General features: G+C 48.9%; 1 protein-coding gene across 1 annotated transcript; it reads left to right on the top strand.

The window, feature by feature from the left end:
* Nucleotides 1–2501: 2501 nt before the first annotated feature.
* KY (kyphoscoliosis peptidase) lies at nucleotides 2502–20857 on the top strand. The gene is made up of 12 exons (XM_065672683.1): nucleotides 2502–2634; nucleotides 3604–3666; nucleotides 5815–5877; nucleotides 7877–7951; nucleotides 8123–8164; nucleotides 8823–8873; nucleotides 10428–10510; nucleotides 10881–10989; nucleotides 13329–13446; nucleotides 17921–18109; nucleotides 18690–18880; nucleotides 19959–20857. The coding sequence occupies exons 1-12, from the start codon at nucleotides 2502–2504 to the stop codon at nucleotides 20855–20857; spliced, it is 2016 nt and encodes a 671-aa protein (XP_065528755.1).

Raw genomic sequence — 20857 nt, 5'->3', positions numbered from 1 at the left:
ACAATGGCATGGTGCTGGGCAGCTGGGCCAGGAGCAGCCAGTTCACCATTAAGAGAAAGAAAACAAGGTTCTAGTATTTTTTTACATCCCGCCAGGAAGGAAAACACCAGCAGCAACCGAAGCAGCAACCACCACGTGCTCAGCTGTGGAGGCTCCAGCTCAGAGCTGCCAGGGAAGAAATGCATCAGCTTAACATCAGCTGGTGCCACCACATGTACTTGGATGTCTGCACCGAGTTCAACTCGTGTTCTCAGTGACTTGGGTTGCACCACTGAAACCTTCTTTTACCAATGTCCCCAGCCACAGTTTTATTCTTTCTTGTTGCTGAGCCACCACCTTGCTGGAGCTGGAGAGGAATGAGGTTAAGAGCAGACCTGGAGGAGCAGCAAGCTGCTTCGTTGGAGGAGCAAGGCCAGGACATGCAGGGAAATCACTGCGGATAGCAGGCAGCAGCAGAGTGAAGTGGGATGGTGGGAAGATGCATTTGCTGGAGCAGAGCTTGGTGCAGGACCTGTGCAACGCCAGAATCAGGATTGAGCCATGCCAACGAGTAATTTAGGAGATCAGTGTCCCATCTAGGAAGACAAGGTAGAAGGGACCTGCAGGAAGAAGGGCTGCACCTTCCATGAGTGGCTGGGGCAATGGGGAGGAAAGGGTGCTCCTTGCTGGGCACACAGGCAGAGGGATGGGGCTGGTGACAGGTGAGAAGGGGTGCTAAAGGCCAGCGGGCAGATGGAGAAACTGTGATTAGAAAGTCACTCCAGCCATAAATCCTGGGACCTGAACCGGAGATGGGCAAGCCCCAGATGGCTTGGAAAGTCTGTCTGGCAGAGCCCAGCGTGCCTCAGGGTGCATCTGTCCCTCCTCCTCCTCTTCAGGTTTAACCACCTCCAGCTAACTCCTTACAGCCAGAGCTGAACCAGGCACCCCTAATGAACCTAAAGCCACTCCAATACATGAACTATAGAGCAAAATCACTACCTAAACCCCAGCAACATTATCCACCCCCAGCACAGGACTCCTGCTGCATTACTGGGGGTTACATGCAATGCCCCACCCCTGACGATCCTCTCTCAGCAGGGATGCTGCAGGCACCATCCAGGGCATCACAGTGTGTGCAAGGCCATGTAAAGGTGCACCATCAAGGGTGAATGGAGAAAGGCTCCCCACAGCCACATAGGCTATTTCTGGATACACTGAGGAGCTGTTTAGGGCTGGATTTGCAGGGAAGCACGGGGCCAGACAGGCTGTCCGTGCTTTGGAAGGGGCTCAGGAACAGAAAAGGGCCAGGAGATGGGGAGGGAACAGGATTTATATAGAGATCCACTGGGAAAAACCACGTCTCCAAACACAAGTAACCTAACACCAAGCAGTAGTACCAGCTCCTGCGCACAGACCCTGGACAACAACTCTGGCTGTGGGCTGGGGAGAGGAATCCATTGCTCTCCCACCCCAGCCCCAAAAGCACCCATGACACCTGCATAAATGCACCTTGCCCGTGCCAAGCACCCAAACCCCCTCTTCTGCCAGCAGAGCCTCCTGTGCCCCCAGAGCCTATCCCAACACTGCCGAGAGCCCTTCAGCCCGCAGGTGCTGCTGCTCCCTGAGGACCACCGGCCAAGCCGGGCTGGCAGCCAGCAGTAAAATTAGATCGTGTGTCCCTGCCAGCCCCTTCTGCGAGCTGCAGGGACCAGCTGAGCCCCGCTGCAAACCCACACTGCAGCCCTTCTTGTACCCCATTTCCCCAACTGGGAGAGTATATAGAAAGCCAGGGATCTGCACGGCTTCCTTCCTTAGCTACCCCAGAAAGCCAGGCTGATGGGGGCAGAGAGAGCCTGGGGTGCTGGCTTCTTTGGGACACAGCATGGATTGCACCCTGCAACTCACTTTCCTGCTGACACTGTGCGCGCTCAGCAACCCTGTGAAGGCTGATTCTGCCCATCACACGTGTCTGGTTGTGCCCCGTTTCTAGCCCCTTTCCCTCCACCGCAGCTGCTGCCCTCATCCTGCAGCAGTTATTGTTATTATTTACACTCCTAAGCATCCCTCCAGTGTCAGCCGGGGCAGAGGATCAAAAGAGAAAGCCTTTTAAGGATTTCTGCCAGAGCTGGGAAGCAAATCCCCCCCAGCCAACAGTGCTGATGGGGGATTTGAGTGTAGACAAGTGCTTAAAGCCAAAAAGGGCATCGAGAAGGGGGGGGAGCTGGGGGCACACTCTGAAACCAGACACACACACAACCTCCCCCCCACACCGAAACGCAGCTCTTTCCTCTGCTTTAGGAAACGGATCCCTCCCGTGATTTCCTTTCAAAGGTGACTAGTAACCTCTTCATTAGGGTTGGCTTTGGCAGGGCTCTCATGGTGCAGTTGGCAGGGCCAGCCCGCCGGTGCTGCGGCTCGGAGGGGAGTGCGCTCGCCTTTCTCCGAGGGTGGAAAATAAACAGGGCAGCTCGCAGCAGCGGCAGCTCGGTGGGCAGGACCGGCACCCTGGCCATGCTCTGATGGGTACCATGGACTTTAAGACAGATCCAAGTGCGGTAACCATCAATTTGCTGCTTATCGTCCACCCTGAGGAGGCAGCGAGCAAGCAGAAAGGGCAGAAGGAGAGGCTGACAGACAGTGACCGAAGCACAGGTAACCTCCGTTTGGTGCCAGGGAGGGGAGGGCAGTGTGTGCCTCAGACAGTGAAGTGAAGCAGCAGCTTTGGAGCATGTATTGGACTTCCCCCCAATCCCACCACCCTTCTCCTCGTTTCCTTTGCAGATGTGCTACAAAGCCCTAGACTTCAAGCTCTGCCCATAGAAACCCAGTGTGCCTTCCCTGGTCCTGATGCAGGACAGTCCTTGCTTGTGTAACATTGCATGTTGCACTCTGTGCATGCAACCCACGGTGCAGGAGGTGACATACACACAGATACTAACCCAAGGACCATGTCTGCACCTTGCTTTGCCATGCCCTGAGGTGCCTCCGCAGCCCCTGTGGCTGTGCAAAGGGAACAGTTTGGGAGCTCTGAAGTGTCACCCCAGAGCAGCGCCTACTACACCAGAGTACAGGGGCAAAGCTGTTTTGTTGGAAGCATGTCCAGGCTTTGTCTCCAGGGAAGACTGCCCTGAGCCATTTATAGCTACGGTCTGAGACAGTGTCCCTGTCCCTCCAGGGGATGTTCCAAAAAGCTACGGCTGTGCTTTGCTACTGCAGGGGGACCCTCTCAGCAGAAATAAAAGGAGAAAAAGGAGCATTCCTGCTCTAAAACCTTGTTGAAAACCTAGGTTTCCAGACAATCAGTTCCAGGCTAACAAGGGTAGCCAATCTAACGCAGAGGCTGTTTTCATGCTTCATCTAACACAGCATCCAGCACGTACTCAAAGAAGAGCAAACCCTATCAAAGCAACTTAGACCTAGACTATTGCACTTTCTTCCTCCTGGTATTTCCTATTCTAGCAACAGGGGCTGCAACAAATGCTGCAGACAAGATGGGGAAGGTGGAATCCTGGTAGATCAGCTGGAATGATGGATTACATGAAAGGTTTGAGGGTGCTCCAGGCAGTGCCAGAACCTCCCTGCAGGAGGACAGCCTGCCGATCTCACCTTTATGTTTTATAGGTTTGCACGATGATGGAAATGGAAACAGCAAATCGCAGCCACCTCAGGGGAGAGACATTAACGGTATGTTGTCTTCTCACTCTACTGATGAACTAACCACAGCGCACAAAACCCATCTGCAAGCTTTTAGCACCCGGCTGTGCCTCTAGAACATAAACACGCTTTAAACAACCCATCCCTTTCCAGAGCTTTGAGGGGCTTCGATGGAGACAAGCAGAGGGCATCAGGCCTTGTACCCTGGGAAGCATCCCTTCCTCTGCCCCATGGCCAGGATGCACATTGGTGGCACTGCAGAGCCCCGTGCAAGCAGCCGTGCAGCTCAGCCCTGCTTCAGGTGCTCGGAGCTCTTGCATTTCACAGTCAGCTGATGACAGGGTAAATTCAGTGCCCTAAATCACTCAGGTTGCAGATAGAGCTTCCAGAGTCTTCCCCAGCACTCACACAGCTTAAACAGGGTCTAGGGTGTGCAAGAAACCTTTCAACGCATCTATTCGCCAATCCTTTCTCCATCTCTCCTGCTCACCTTGCTGAGTGCAAGGCAAGGCGCTTGCTATCCAGGAATGATGTGGTTGTTAGTCTTGAGTGTTCCCCTGCCAATTCCTCACCCATCTGCCCTGAAACAGTTCAGAAGGAACATCTGAAGATGCTACCGCAGGCTGCACACAGCCAGGCTGCAGGACTGCAATGCAATGGGACAGAGCAGCTCCCAGGAAAGGGAATCAGACCATCTGACTTGCTTCCTCAGTAGCCTAAGCCTAATGGGGTGTCTAGCAGAAAAAGACAGAGGGCAAAGGTAACGCAAAGGTAATTCTCACGGCAGCAGTGGATTCTAGTTATACTGAACAGGAGCTCTGCTTCCGCAGGCCAAGCAATAGCAGCATATAAAAGCCACAGCTGTGCCCTGTACTATGCTCAATAGGAGCCCTGATCAAAGCCCCTCTGAAATCAGTGGTGGCTGGATGGTTCTCACAGGCTGTGAGCAAGCGACATTTCATGGCAAGATACACCTTTGGGTTTGTCTTTTTACAAATCTGGTAGTCTCAGACACAGGTAACAAAAGCCTCCACTCCAGGAAGCAGAGAAATATTCAACACGCTGTGCTTCTCTGTCACACTCAAGAGGGTCTGCAACCAGAGCCGCAGAGCACAAGTTAAAGCCTCCATTACGAGAGAATGGTGTCAGTCATTTACCACCCCGAACTAATGTTAAGAGTATTTAGTATGCACATGGAAAACCTGCTGCTGCAGCTCTACCTTAGGCACAATTTAAATCCCTGCGAGGATTACTAAGGAATTCCTGCGCTGGAGGAGCAGGCAGAGCTTTTGCTCCTCTAGCGCCACAGGGGTTAATAAATTCCCCTTTAATCAGCCGTGTTAGCATCTTGATGAAGCCTCTGATACCACGGAGCAGCTGGTGCTGCCGCAGTATTTACAAACTGGATGACATAAGCCTCATCCCAGCCCCACTGAGGCAAACAGGCTGCAGCCCTGCATTGTGCCACAGAACCTCATCCTTGTCCCAGCCAAAAGGTACAGATGGTATCTGGCCTTCAGGATGAGCCATGGTCTCCTTGTTCTGATCTCTGGTGGCTGGCAGGACAGTGATCCCACAACACTTTGAGAAGAGAGCAAGGGAACACCTTGGCCAGTGTCCATCAGCAAGGCTGAAGCATCCAGCCCTGGCATCTGCTGCCTGCCCTGGCGTGTCAGTGCAGCCCAGGGGAGTGGACTTGTGCTGCCTGCGACTGCATAGATCCCCACACTTCCCTCTGCTCCAAGGACCCCAGGGCTAGTTGGCATAGCTGAGATAGTCAGGGGCTTCCAGAGCACAGAGGGGAGAGGTGAGGATGAGCATGAGATAATGGCAACCACAGTGCTCCTGCTCAGGGACCAAATTGCCTCCAAGCCCTCTCGTGCTGCCCTTCCCTCCCACCTACCTCTCCAAACAATAACTTGCTGGTCTGAACCCCCTAACTCCCCACACTGAGCAGCAGAACCCACTCCAGCCCTTCCCTAGTCTGGAGCACCCCTCTGGAGTGGGGCCAGGCACCCCAGGACCATGACCAATTGGACATCAAAGCTGGAGAATAAGGCCAAGCTCCTTGTGTCATTACTTACCTGGCTGCTGAGTGAAGGCACAGATTTAATCATTTCCACACCAGGCACCTCCACTGTCTTCAAGGCACTGAAATGTTTTTCTTTGTGCAACCAGGCTGTCAAGTCTCCAAGGAGCCCTGCAAGCAGACACAAGCCCTTACTTCATACTCCAATGAAGGTAAGTGGTGTCCCAAAGGATGCCAGTTTTTAAGAGCAGTGAGTTCCCTGTCAAGCCTTTGCTATAATAAACCAACCTCAGAACATCCCCAAATTGGGGAAGAGCCCTACCCTGACAATTCTGTGATCTTAAGCCTGAGGAATCAAAAGTTGCAAAATCCCTGGAGAATCCTCAGGTCTTTCAGTGTGGGTGCATGGAGGTGGATCCCAAAGTACCAGGGTTCTCATCAACCCCCTTGACATAGAATAGGTGTAATCAGAAAGCATGGTAAGAACATGCATCTGATAATGTCAGATATCCCAGTGCTGATGGAAGGGTGCAAAGGCTGGAAGAAATAATATCGGCAGAATAGCTTGAGATGGTTGCAGAAGTCCTTTCATAAGGACTTGCAAGGAGCCACCCCTGCACTAGAACAGGGGCACTGCTGGGCCAGCTGGATCCCAAGGCACTTGCTGGCAAAGGACCACAGAGAAGGAGGAGAAGACCCAGTGTTTCTTTATGAAAGAGATCTTGATTAGGAACAGCAAAATAAGTCATAAAAACTGCAGTAAGCATGTCATAGCATTAGTTTTCAAAGCAAGGGATGCAGCACTTTGGAAAATTTCCATGGAATTACAGTTTTTGTCATTTGGTCAATGCCTTTTAAGCTGACTGGAAGGTGGCATTCCTTGCCATGAAATTTGTTTCTTGAAAACGTAGAATCTTAATTTATGGGGAAAAACGGAGGAAGTGGAAGTTGGCAACAAAACCCAGAACCCCCCAGACTAAAAATAATCTTGGGAAATCAAAAAAAAGGACTCCTGAAAGTACAAAAATCCTAAGGAAATGATACCATTTGCACCAAGTCAAACCTTTAAGAAGCAACTTCATTGAATTAACTGACAAAATACAGCAGCCAGCTCTAGTCTTGCCATCCCAATACCTGCAGTCATCACAGAATTAGAGCCAAGCTCTAGAATTTAAAGGGGGTTTTTTACAGGTTTCTGGCCTTCTGTTTTGGGGGCTTAAAGGACATGGAACTTTCCTGCATAATCACAGGAGATGCTTAACTTCTGAAGTTAAATGCTGTGGAAAAACTTTGTGCTGAAAGCGCAGATTCCCCCGTAATTAGCTGGTTCCAAGAGCTGGCTTTCAAGGAAAACCACAAATGTCGTGAGACTTTTGATAACATTGGAGGAGGTAACACATGCGGTTGCATGGCAGCCCCAAGGCTCATTAACATCTTGACCTTCAGTCTCCAAAGCAACCTCTGTCAGATCCGAAACAGGGAGACCACGAGTGCACTGTGTTCCTCCAGGGAACCTCGGTGGTTGCAAAGCCTTCTGAAATGCTTGCCTAAAAAACTGCAGTCTCTTTCAATAAGTTCAGATAATTCCTAAGAGACAATCCCAAACTTTTTCCCTTGTACTTCCCTCTGTGAAACTTTAAACACAACACCCCCAGGTTTCCAGTGAGGTTGCTCTATAGCATCATGGCATGCAGAGTGCAAGCCCTAGCCTAGACCTGGATTCTGCCCCTGACAGGCAATGGCCCTTGTAAAGCATTTTAATATCACAAGTCAAACCATTTTCATAACTCTGAGCCACTTTTTGTTTGATTCCAAGAAAAATCAATGAAAGAAATTAAGTCTCTGATTACCATATCTCCATCAATAGCTATTTAATATGGTGATAAACGTGGGGTTTTTAAGCTGCCACATAATCCTCACTGAGGACCTCTGCTTTGTTTATGATCCCCTTTATCATCTGTAAGGCTCTTATGGGTTGTCTTATGTTTTTTGAGAGCTACAAATTACACCAGAGGCGACCACAGGCTTTCTGACCGTACAGTTTGTCTTATGGGTGCTTTGTTTTGCCTGGAAAGCCAAGTGCTTTGATACCTTCACAATCACCAACTTTAGAGTCAGCTCCTGTGATGCATTGGCAGGGAATTCTTCCCCTCTCCTCCACGCCTGGGTTAGTTTTGCCTTTCTTAGGGAGTCTGTCATCATTCCTTGCAGGAACCCAAATGACAGTGGAGATTCATCCCAAGGACACCACCCCACAGCTCTTCAAGAAACTCTCCTTTGGAAAAGGTACAGCCTGGGTTTTCCACCCTAGCAAAGCAGGCTAAAGGTGGGAGGGCAAAAAGGCCACATCCTTCCCTTGGCGCAAGTAGGGAAGGCAAGAAACGTGGGAGCTTGAGGAGATGCAGCACCCGGGGCGAGTGTTGGGGTGATTGCACTAACTATGCTGGGGTGTTGCAGGTCCCCGGAGGCTGCCCAGACTGAGAGGTCAGGACAACAAAGGTGAGGCTCTGCTCTACCACAGCACGTATCTCACCCAGGAGGAGACAGGGCTTGAGGCTCTTTAGAGGATGCCACCCCCCTTACCCACTCTCCCTGCAGGGCAGATGCTGCTGGACCCTGGGGTTTGAGGAGCAAAATCCTTCTTCTCCTAGGGCAGGGGGGTTCTTCTCCTCCTCCAGCCCTGCGATAATGAAGGTGGTGACAGTCTGGGGCCCGCAGCATCCCTCAGCAATCCTGCAGTTGCCACAGAGCTCTCTGCAGGGTGATCATCTGACAGCTCTGAAGCTCAGGGCTCCCTTCTTCCATGCCTGCAGGGGTTTGGCTGCCTGGAGAGCAGGGGGGTTTGATGTCCCCAGCCCTGTGGCTAGAACAGGAGATGCTTGACTGCTGGGGAATGTGGCCTCTGCAGAGCCATAGGACTGCAGGGAGGGGACACAGCCCACTGCAGTCCAGGCAGCTGGCTTCATCCCACTCCCCTCTGCACACACGCTCTGCAGCGTGTTGACATCCATACCCGAATGCAAGAGAACAAGGCAAAGAAAAGGCTCCATTTCAGCTTTTCCCACCCAGTCCTGCTCCCCAGAATCACTTATTTCTGTTTGTCTTTTCCCACCTGCCAACAACTGCTCATCTCCCACTCCCTTCTGCACTGTGCCAGGTTTCCAAAGGACTGAAGCCCCGCGGCCGCCAGGAAAAAAGGACCTGCACGGTAACACTCGGCTGTCCCCACACCGCTGGCACAATGGGCACAATGCAGGGCAGCCCTAGATAGGGAGCCTGTCGCTCCTAGGAACATGGCTTGCCCTGCCTCAAGCCTAGACTGAAGCACACTGGCAAGGGATTTACTTTATATTGCCACGATTAGGGTTCGATTTCCCGGCCCTCCGTTCATTGGGTCAGTGGATGGGGAGAGCTTGGGGTATATCAGAAGAGCAGGGCTTATGTTAACAAAACACCTTCACAAGTCAGGAGCAGACCTTCTGGCCACCTCCCCAGTAGGACAGAGCCCTGTTTTGGGGTTATGGGGAAGGAGTGGGTGACGAATACAGACCTTGGAAGTACTGCTGGCTCTTCAGCTCGGAGCCTCTCATGCACCTTGCTTCCACCAGCACTGGCTGAGCAAGGAAGCAGAGGGGCATCCTCTTTGCTTATCAAGCATGCAACCAGCCAAAGCCTCTGTGCTTTGTAGAGGCCAAGGAAATTCACTTCTTGTCACCCAGCAAAGAGCAGCTCTATGGCACCATTCATTCACCTCTCTCAGCAGTCAGGGTCACACAACAGCATTTTCACTTTGTGATCTCTTTTAAATCCTTTTTTCCAGAGGAACAACAACCCCACAGAGATAGCTAGGAGAATCTCTTTAGTCCTTTGACAGCACATGATGGGGAGAGATTTCTGTAGAGCCCAAATCTCCTCTTACCAGCTCAGAAGAAAAGGTAGTGGTGAGCAGACAGTGGTCCAGGAGAGGCATCTGTGCACTGAGCTACAGCTGCATCACTCAGGTGGCTCACTGATGAGAGAGAGCAGTGTTAGCTGATCAGTTAGGGCAAGCCAAGGCCAGGTTGGCCCGAGACTGGAGCACCCTGCTCTAATGGAGGGTGTCCCTGCCTGTGGCCGGGGCTTGGAAATGGATGAGCTTTAAGGTCCCTTCCAACCCAAACCATTTGATGATTCTATAAGTTAGTAACCCTTTGTTCACACCAAGTAGAATCAGGAGCCTGGAGCCTGCAAAGATGCAGACAGAGGGGTAGACACACCAGTTTCGTCCAGCAGCTTCCTGTGTTACATTTCTCATGTGATTGAACTAGTGCAGAATTTTTCATCCAAAATACTCATTTCTATCAGCAAAACTGCTGCAGAAACCAGCTCTTTCGTGGGTTTTTTTTTTTTTGAAAGGTCACATTTTTGCCAGGTCTTTCACCATCCAGATTTTCCCTGATGCTTCTGCATTTTATCTCCTAAATATAATATCCTGGGATTTTCTATGCTGCCGTACAATGCCAAAGACAGGGGGGCACGTCCCGCTTCAGCATTGCCCAAATTACACCAGACTAGACAGGATGGCTCCTGCTTTCCATGCAGCTGGCAGGGACCTTCCGCAAATGCCCTCATGTCCTCTGCTCCCTAAGCACCTGCTGATGGATCCCTTGACGGGTCAGGAAGGAGCTCTACAGCATCCACTTATTCAAGCATACAGCCAGGAAAAATACCCCCTCCCTCCCTCCCTCCCTTCCCGAGACAATGACAACTCATTTCTTCCCAGCATATCCATGGGACAAATCCTCTCTGAAGTCCATGCCAGTAGATCTGCAGCAATTTGAGAAGCTGGATGCCTACGCATTAAAAGTAAGACTCGCTTTTGCCTCTGTCCTCCCCCTCAGCTCCCCTCTGGGGATGATCCTTGAAACCCAGCTATCAGCACTAACACCAGCTTAGCCTGAGCTACTGGGGCAAGTGCCTCAGAATGTCCCAAGCCATTTCCTTGGAAAGATCAGCAGTGCAGATCCCACTCTAGCAGGGAAACTATGACCAAAAATACTTCCTCAAACATGGAGCTACAGCTTTGTATTTCTATTTTAGGGAAGCTCGAGTTAGAGCAGTCTCCCGGCAGGAGGGGTCTCACTAGCTTCAAAAGAACAAGGGAGTGGGGAAGAAGGGAGTTGTACCATAGCCATTTCTTCACCACTATCTTGCAATGATTTCTCCTCACAAACAGGTAAATGTCAAGAACAGCGTAGAAGAACTGGTTAAAGCCCTGCTTAAACAAGCCCGGACTGATCTGGAAAAAGTCCGAGCCATATGGATGTGGATATGCCATCACATAGGTAGGTTTTGATCTTCAGTTGAGAAGATAAGGCTGTTGCCATCAGCCCTGTTACACTGCCGTTGTGGTTTACTATACATCCTGTGGGTTAGCTTCACGGGGTAGGTGGGAAGGAGGAAGGTTTTCTGTATGTATTCATCCAGAAATGTATTCAGAGGTTGTCTCACTTGATACACCCAACAGATATATCTCACCTCTCTGTTTCCATAGTCCCTCTCCTAGCACTGCCAGGCCCTACAAGGTTTTGTGTGCAAATGATTTCATTCCGCATGATGAACCTGTAACTCCTACCCGACTCATCCGAAGGTGTAACCATAAAAGTCCCTATGAGCTAGATGAGCTTTAAGGTCCTTTCCAACCCAAACCATTCCATGATTCTGTGACAGTCTCTTGGCTGTCCTGCTGCAGCTTTGCCCCTGTGTTTTGTGGATACATGCTGTGGTGCAGCTTCTAGCTGGTACCTAACTGCACTCGTCCTGTTGACGCATCCATCACCCATGTCAGTGCAGCACATTGGAGAGGCCAGCCTTGGTAAAGCATGCTGTCACCTGTGTGACTGCTATTCCTGCCTGCACAGGCACCTGATCAGCCTTGATGACAACTGCAATCACGCAGTGATATACATACACAAAAATGTTTGTTTCCCATTAACTCCTGGGGATGGAGGGGGAAAGCACAACTATTCCTCCCCTCACCTCTTCAGCATCCTGATGGGCTTTTGGTGAGGTGCAGTTCTCTGTCTAAAGCTGCCGCCTGACAGAGAGCAGTGGAGCAGTTTGGGAAGCACTGGCCTAATCTCACACCCCCTGTGATCAGCAGAGCTTTGCCAGCAGCTGCATGGTTAGCATAGTCAGGTCAATCCCAAGCAGCTTTAATCTTCCCCTGCTCTACGCAGGCTGCTGATTTCACTGCTGATTTCCTGAAACCCAGCATCTGACTCATCCCAGCACTGCTGACCATTCAGCCTTTACTCTATTAACTCATTTCTGCCCACCACTGCCTGGGCTGGATCCTGCTCAGGACAGACAGTCTGCTTTGAGCTGGTCCGTTTACCTGACACACATGCATGGGAGGAGTCTGATCCCCAACAGGTAGGCTGCAAAAATCCTCACAGGGTTTTTCACCATCTCGGCACCAGTTCTCCTTCATCCCTGCAGAAACTGACCCCCATTTACATGTATGGGAAACAAACACAGTGCTAGGGATGTAAGTTGCTGAGCAAAACCTCAGTGTGTCTATCCTAGAAGAGCACTGGCTATATAAACTCTTACCTTGTTTGGATTTTAAGTGAGAGCACTGCTCTCTGGATATCAATTCCCACTCAGTTCAACTCCCTGCCTCTGATGGACTGCTACCTCCACGCAGCAGCAGCACTAAGAGAAATGTTAGCAACCATCTCTAGCATGAATACAGAGCCACACGCAGCCGGATATCCCTCCATACCCCTCAGAGTGCCCTGCGGCTTTGCTGGTGGCCCAGTGAAGAGCCCCAGTGGAGAAAGCCAGCCCTTCCCTACAGCCCCACAGGCTGACCCACAGGCAGCTGCCATCTGAGCCCTTCAGATACAAGCCAAGCAGTCACAGCATTTCATCAAAGCACAACTACAGTATGTTGCCAGCTTTCTTTTCCTCTTCCACAGCATTAAAGGGAGGATGAATCAGCTGATGCAGCATTCCTTAGAGCTTTGTCAGAAAAATATGTCCGTATTTTAAGAGGTTACGGACATGGCCAAGGTTGGTCAGTATTGAATTAACCTTCCCAGGCCAGTTCCTCAAGCTCTGCCTGAAGGAGCCCCGCTGCGCTACTTTTCCGTATTCATTCAAAGTACTTAAGATTTCCTACACTTCCAGGTATTGACATGACTCACTTGCAGCAAATCATTTCAGGTATTTCTTGACGAGCTGCTTCCCAGGTATTTTTAAGACAAATTGCTTGTAAAGAGCACAAAACGTTCAGTGCCTTCCTTTGACAGTAACAGGAGTCCAACTCCTCCTAATGCGGAGCACTCTGGCTTTTACCGGGAGCTCTTTAGACGATAGATTGCCCTGCACAAGGGCCACCCCCGGGGAGACCCTCTGCAAAAAAGCAGAGTTCTCCTCTCGTTTCAATTCAACTGCTGAACCCCAGCCCAGGCTTAAAACGAACTGTGAGGAGAGATAAGACTTTGTCCCTCTCCCCCCAGCCGCCATCCACAGCATCCTTGTGCAGCACATGCCATGGCTCATTTCTCCTTGCTCGTGCTCATGGAGATGAAAAGCAATCCAAGTGTGGCTCCCGCTACCCATCGATTCCATTGCCTCAGGCTTTTGGATGAACCTTTGTCTGTGTTCCTTCCCGCAGAATACGACGTAGTGGGCTACCATAACAAAAGCCAGCTGTCAAGCAAGCCCATAGATGTGCTTCAGATGGGGAAGAGCATTTGTGAGGGATACGCTGGGCTCTTTGAACACATGTGCAGGTAAATTAAGTTCAGAAACATTCAATGCCAGGAAGAGTTAATATTCATTGTCATCTCTGTGCCTCTTCTGTCTGCCTTTGCATTAACTGATGTGACTCTAAGCAGGATGTAGAACTTTAGCTTTCAAATCCATGCTGTGGAAAACCAGCAAGCCCCAGAAAGGTCAATTTTGCCTCCTCCTCCACTCCCTCCACCCTCCCTCCCCAGCATAATTTACTTTGTGCCATCTGCTGAGCTTCGCGTTGCATTAACATAATGGCAGATGAAAACACGGAGCTAATTCAGTTAGAAGAAGCTGTGTTTTTCCTTTGATATCTGTATGTGAAGGTTAAAAGCATGGCACGACTTAGACAAGGAGTGCTGTCTCCAACATGCTCCCACGCAAGTGGTAGGCACAGCCCCAAAAGGAGCTCCTCCAAAACCTTCTGGAGATGCCCTCTCCCCTCCATTACTAAAGCACCATCTCACACTTACCACACTGTTTTCTGCCGTCAATCTCAAGGTCCATCACCCTGGAGGCCAATATTGCAGTTTCCATTTTATAGCTACGTGGGCATTTAGTGACTAAAATCCATTCTCCTGCCTACAGAACTGTGTTGACTTCAGTGGGGATCCAGTGGGGCTTCCCCCACAAAGCAGGATTTACAGTCACAAAGCCATTTCATGGAAAAGGCAGCCCTTTCCTCAGTGGGGAGCACAGGGCCTTGCATGCGAATGGAGCACAAATCCCTTCTCCCTCACTTTTCTCCAACCCAGTAAAGGAAGGAGGTGGCCCTTCTGCAAGGCAACCCTCAAGCACCACAGCAAGGAGCAGCACCTCACCTCTCACAGCTGTATGCAATAGTTCAGCTTAGATTAGCAAAGGCCATGAAGGTGCTTAGCAAGTTTGGGACCAGCCTTATGTGGAAGGGATGTCCAAGGGGAGAAAACTGGACCTGATGACTCAGGGACACAAGATTGGAAGGGTCTTCCTAACACCAGAAAGCAATGGTGTGCTTTCCTAAGGGCATGGGCTTGCAAAGCGGCTCTCCTAGGGAGCACCTTCTCAACAGAGCAGCTGCCATGTACAAGATACCTTTGGGAAAAATTAAAGACCAGTTACTAACTGCCATGTGTAAGCAACAATTGGCTTTCCACAACATCCAACAAAATTTGGGAAGGTTTTCACCACGAAACAAACAAAATAAACAGGGAAAAGGACAGATTTATAAAGAAATACCATGCCAGATGCTAGTGGTGAATGCTTCCAACCAATAACATATCCCGCGATATTGCACCTTGCTTTCTAAACAGTAACATAAAGAAATAGGGTAATGAAGTATGAATTTATAACTGCATCATATGGAACAGTTATTAGCACTTAGAAGTGGGAAAAATTTGCATCTGTTCATTAAAAAGCGTATGTTTCATTCATTAACAAATCCTTCCAAGGATATTTTTTTCCTATTGAAAGGCTCTGTTGATTTACTCTTAATTCTGTAGTTCCACGTTGATTATGCATTTCGTGATTTGGGAAACCTCCCAGTCATCCAAGCCTATCACTTTTGTCAAATATTAGCTAGATGTTTAGCTCCTTTCCTTGCAAAATTATACCCAAAGACAACAACACCTTCTTGCAAGGGGATCTCCTCATTGCTGCTTCTTGTGCACTGTTCGAGTCTGATGCTGAGTCTAGGCATAAAGGCAAGAGACAAAGAGCAAAGGCTTTTCAGAGCCAAGTTTTTGAGGAAAAAAAAGGCCTTTTAAAGTGCCCTTTTTTTCCTAGCTCCCATTGAGACAACTTAACTCAATTTACCAGTCACCAGGAACTCCCCCAATACTCATGCTGGTCAATGGCTGACATCGATTGAGTCCCACTATGTCCTTATTCATAATTAGTCTGCAAATTACCCAGGTTTCACATCCTCTTGCTTTTCCTGTTTACTACAGTCAGTAGCCTTCCTTCTTTTCAGGCACAGCATACACCTACCTACCACAAGTATAAACCATTCTGTCTCCCTTTGGAGAAGCCAGATTTGCCTTTTAAGGTGAAATCATCAAAGCCAATCTGAAATCAAAGGAAAGAAGACGCCATTGAATTCCAATGACACCTATAGCAAGATCCAGATTATCTCCCTACTCTTTTTGGGGCAGAAAAGCAACTTAGCTTTTAACCTCCTTGCTGCACCAAGCAGATGTTGCCAACTGTTTCTAAACTCAGTTGCTCCCTTCCACCTTGTATTTAGGTTATCTGCTACCACCACATTGCCACTTCAAGCATTTCTGGAGATATTCTCAATCTTTTCTTTTCCTGGTTAGTTCATATGTATAAAGTAGTTTACACGAGAACAGAGAGATGATCACTCTTTTAACTAGTACAGGATTGCTCTTTTACAGGATGTTTAGAACAAACTCTTCTTGTTGCTTTGCTTATGTTAACTGTGAGAGTACAGAGAGAAAGGCAGAACTTGTCCCTTAATGTTCTCACCAAACGTCCCAGCTAACAGGAATGTCTAGAGAAGCCTAGAAGGATTAAATGCCAAATCCCCATGAAATTAGTGGGAATTTGGTATTTAGCTCCCGTTAGGCCCCTTGGAAACTCCTAGGATCAAATCTTCCTTGAAGATCCCAGGATCCCAGTCTCAGTTACATCATGTAAATCCAAGCTCTCACCAGTCTTGTCAGTGGAGTTGCTCCAGTTACCACCCAGCTCCACATTAGAATTTGGCTCACAGGCGGCTGGCGGCTGGCAGGGACTTTACAGACCACCCGTGACACCAGGTTTCTCAATGGCATTCCTTCCAGGCTGGCCACGTTCACTCTGAATGCCTCCTGTGACAGGCACTGCCTCGCTCACACTATGAACAGCCCACGCTCTATGAGAGCTGGATTGAACGCTCCCTCCTCTTTGCTGGCCATCTTCAGCAGGGATGGGGTCCTGCCATGTTTCTCCCCTCTGTAGGTTGTCTTCTCTCTGCAGACTACACAGCTGGCTCTCAATCAACCCTTTGCAGCAGTGATTCTACCTTTTACACTCTTTCTTAAAGAATTTTGGAAAGAATATAAGAATTTAATACTCTTCAAGAGTATCAAATAACTAAGTAGCACAAAGACATCCAGGTTTGAGCTTAGTAAACCCTATGAGAAGCTGAAGTTGCCACCTTCCCTTTAAACCAGCATCATCGGTGTAAAGAAAGCAGCCCTCCCTGCAAGCACTGCTGCACTGCCAATTACCTGATGCAATGATAACAGATACTGCCAGTATCTGTTATCAGACCTCGACTTCCACAACCATGCTAATTATCTTCCCCATAAATACCACTTTTCCTCTGAGTTAAACCCACATTATGCAGACAGCCTTGCTCTTGAAGCATGCAGAGTTTATTACTTTAGGTAGTTGTTCCATTTAATGTACCTTTCAATGAAGAAGAAAAATGTCAATACCATCCTACACGAAAGACAATCCTCTAAGCAAAGCAGTTTTAGATTAATGCTGAAATAAGACACCAATGATAAAATCCTATCAACAGCAGATAGCTTATTACATGGTGCTTATTTAAGTCTTATTCACACTTCAACACAGGTATTCATTATATTTCTTTCAAAAGAGACCAATCATTTGTACCCTGGGCAAGCACAAGCTCACTCTTTAAGGAAACTAAATCAGCATCCACAGTCCCATGAGGTCTAAGATACCTTAGCAGGTGCCAAACACCAGGCCTGCCATCACAGAGGGAACACAAGCATGAACAGGCGCACTTTTAATTTCTAATTACACAGGCTAATTGTGGACAGCTTCAAAGGGATTCCACCGAGTAACAAGGCAGAGAGCAATTAAGCACACTTCATCTTTGTCATCCTCTAACAACGCTAAATTGACAGTGCATCAGGCAAAAAGACAGGGAATATGCAAAAACTGGAAAAGGAAAGCCCCTTCCTCCAGTGGGATGCTCTCTCCAAGTCCCTGTGCAAAGACTACAAGAAAACAAACGGCCCCTACCCAACATCTTGGCATCATTACCTTGGGTTACTTTTGCACGCCCACCCCATATGAAGCCATTCACTAGCACAGCTGAGAAGTCTTTACAAGATGTCAGTGGTAAAGGGGAGAACTTGCCTGTCTCTGGATGTGCTGACAGGCTGCTATGGGAAGGCAGTTAGAGGAAAGCTGCACAAGGTGCAGAGATTCCGCCAACAAGGAAAGTACAGGGTCCCAGCTAACAGCAAGCTTTCCAAAGAATTAGGAAGCGCAGTAACTTAGGCATTTAGCACAGTGTCTGTCACCAGGAGCAGAACCTGGAGTTTTCAAAGAACACAAGCATGCTTGGTCGTATAAAACCCTTACCTCCGTTGGGACTCAGCTGCAAGGAGGCCCCTGAGGAGCTGGTCCATTTGACTACAGGATTGAAGTTCTGTAGACTTTGCCCCTCCTTTTGTCCTTCCCCAAAAGTGCACCAACAGAAGTCTCCTGCTGCATCTTACTCTTTCCTTTTAGTATTGCAGGAATCCAGTGCATGAAGCTATCGGGACACTCTAAGGGGAATGGGTATAAGATGGGACAGACCTTTACAGGGGACTCTGACCATACCTGGAATGCTGTTTATCTTGATGGAAGGTGGCATTTACTCGACAGCACCTGGGGAAGTGGTGCTGTTGATGACTCTTTCACCAAGTTCACCTTCAGGTAAAGAACCATCCTCTATGTTAACACATAAACCTACCACAAAGGCAGAATGAAAGCTGATGGGTTTGGCCTACCAAGCAGTGGCAAATATTAGGTCTCACAGCAAGACCCAAAACCCTGAGCAAGGCATTGGGGCTGGCTATACAAGGGATGGAGCATGTACCTGTAGAAAGACAGTGATCCTGAGCAACAAACGGTGTAACTGCTAAAAGTGACCTTGTTTTGTGCATCATATCCTCAGTTTATGTAATAGCAGCCATCACTTGATTCATAGCCTCCAGCTGCCTGAGACAGGGCTCCTCAAACGACAAGCAGCACCTCCCTCCCTCTTCAGAAGCCCGTGGCTGCAGGGGGTACTGCAGACACCCTGGTTTTATCCAAAAGCTCAGCATTTGCCCTGGAAACGGAAGATCAAAGCTCAGGTTCCTTCTCTGCCCAGGGAATTTCAAGCCCACCAATCTCAGTTTCTCAGCAGCCCAAAACATTCCAATTTGCTCCTGCTGAAACCGCCACCACTGCGCAGGGGAAGAATTAACTACTTATAATAACTCATTTTCCTTTAATCTCTTCTTTCTTCCAGATACAATGAGTTTTATTTTCTGACTCACCCGGCTCTGTTCATCAACAATCACTTCCCAGACAACAGTAACTGGCAGCTTCTTAAACCAGCCCTGACGCTGAAAGACTTTGAGAACAACATGCTGCACAACAGCAACTTTTACATGTTGGGCCTGCTGACAGCACACCCGGAGACGGCTGTCATCCAAACAGGTAACAACACCCTGGGAGGGAACCTGCAGAGCATCCTCCTTTATGTAGTCTCGCATGCTCCACGCTCTGTTGTGCATGCAGCACATTACATTTCCATCTTGGTTCTGGCAAGCAGAGTGCACTCAGAGCATTTGGGGCAGAGGTGGGTATGTTGCATTTGGTTTGGTTTGGGTTGTTGGGGTTTTGGGTTTCTGTTGTTATTGTTGTCCAAGCCATGAAAATCTGTAGTAGCCGCTGGGTCTAAAAGAAAGCCTCAGTCAGCAGCTGAAGCTGAACTACTCTGACAACCAGCATCAGCGGTGTAAAATTACAAGTATTGCCATTATATAGTAGCAACTCTGGCTTGAAAAAATGAGATTAAAGCCTTTTACAGTGTTCCATAAGTTTTAATTAGTGAACAACACAGAAAGAGGCACTTCTATCAGGCATCCTGAATCCACAGCAGCCCTTTCCACATAAAACTATTCAGGTAACACCATAGAACGACAGGGCCCACATTTAAGATCCCTTCCCCAGATTTTCAAGAGAGCTGCAGGAATTCAACTAGATATCTAAGTCATGAATGCTAGGAACATAGAGTTAAAACTTGAAGGCAGCAGCATTTCAGGACTTCATGTTGTCTTCAAGCTGTTTGGGAACAGGCTCGTAGGGAGGTAGATTATCTCCTATCTACATAATGGAGGGTTCCTGCACTTTTCTCTGAAGCTTCTTGGAACAGCTACTAGACTAGCAATAGGTACTAATCACATCTAATTAAGCCCTTCTCGAGGACACAAGCTGACAGTACTTTCACTTATATTAACTATTCTATAGGACCACAGTGCATATCAAATATAGCGTATATCAAAACAGGATGAATGCACATCTCTAAAACAAAGGCCACTTTTCACTCCATTCTTTTTGAGGGACACTGGCCTAAGCAGACAGCTGACAAGCTATGACCTGGCAATTGCAGCTCTTTATTTCATTATTAGAGAAGCAGCAATTTACTGGGACAGATTAGTCCTCCCGGAACACGGTGCACATGGAAAAATGTACTGAAACTCCTATGCAGTTTCTTTTCTTTTGTATTTCATAGTCAATGGAAAAGCCTCTGTATCAGTGGATTGCCGCTCTGCCACTCTATTCACATTTAAGCTGAAGGGAACAGATGAACACGGTTTAATGACTTTGAAAAAACACGGAATGAAGCTGGATCTCTACCCACAGAAGACGGGGAGTCACAAGCTGCAGATCTTTGCCAAGTCCCCCAAAGCCTCAGATGTCTACAGCTGCGTGTTAGAGTATGTGGTAGAGTGTAAGTCTGTGGACAAGGCCATGCGCTTCCCAAAGGACCTGCATCAGCCTGTTGGACCGAGCTGGTTCACGGAGCGGCAAGGGTTCCTGAGGCCATCCCACCCCGACCCCATCATTCACACCAATGATGGGCGGTGTTCTGTCACCTTCACCCTGGGCAAAGACATAAGCGTCTTGGCCTCGCTGCACTGCGATAGCAGCAGCCTGACAGAGGATATGGGAAGGCGGCACATCATGCAAATCCATCGTGGGAACCAGATTGAGTTGAAGATCCATCTGCCCCACGCGGGGAACTTTGTTCTGAAAATCTATGCCAGGAAGAAGTCAGATCCCGGCAATTACGACTACATCTTCAACTACCTCATCACCTGCCTGAACACTGAAGTGAAGTGGCCAGCTTTCCCTCAGAGTTACAGCAAGTGGGTGGAAGACTACGAAATACTGGAGCCGCTCTCCGGCTTGCTGCCGGCCAATCGCAATGTTCAGTTTAAACTCAAAATGCATGGGATAGCAAAGGTGCTAGTTCAAGCTGAGAACGCTTACCCTCTCACCCAGAGCAGAGGCTACTGGGAGGGAACCTGCAACACCTCGGGATGCAGAGAGGTGTTTGTGATGGTGCACGAGAACGCCAACCACAGCTTTTATTCACACGTCCTGAAATACGAAGTTGAGAGCCAGTAA

The sequence above is a fragment of the Lathamus discolor genome, chromosome 3 (assembly GCF_037157495.1).
Source record: "Lathamus discolor isolate bLatDis1 chromosome 3, bLatDis1.hap1, whole genome shotgun sequence".
NCBI lineage: Eukaryota > Metazoa > Chordata > Aves > Psittaciformes > Psittacidae > Lathamus > Lathamus discolor.
The sequence above is the reverse complement of the archived record's forward strand: the minus strand, read 5'-3'. Positions and strand labels throughout refer to the sequence as shown.

Excerpts from the sequence above, each read along its gene's own strand:
- KY (XM_065672683.1), top strand. The coding sequence starts at position 2,502 with ATGGGTACCATGGACTTTAAGACAGATCCAAGTGCGGTAACCATCAAT. Across the intron at positions 10,511-10,880 it reads TGGATGCCTACGCATTAAAA|GTAAATGTCAAGAACAGCGT; the intron begins GTAAGACTCGCT and ends CCTCACAAACAG. Across the intron at positions 13,447-17,920 it reads CTCTTTGAACACATGTGCAG|TATTGCAGGAATCCAGTGCA; the intron begins GTAAATTAAGTT and ends CTTTCCTTTTAG.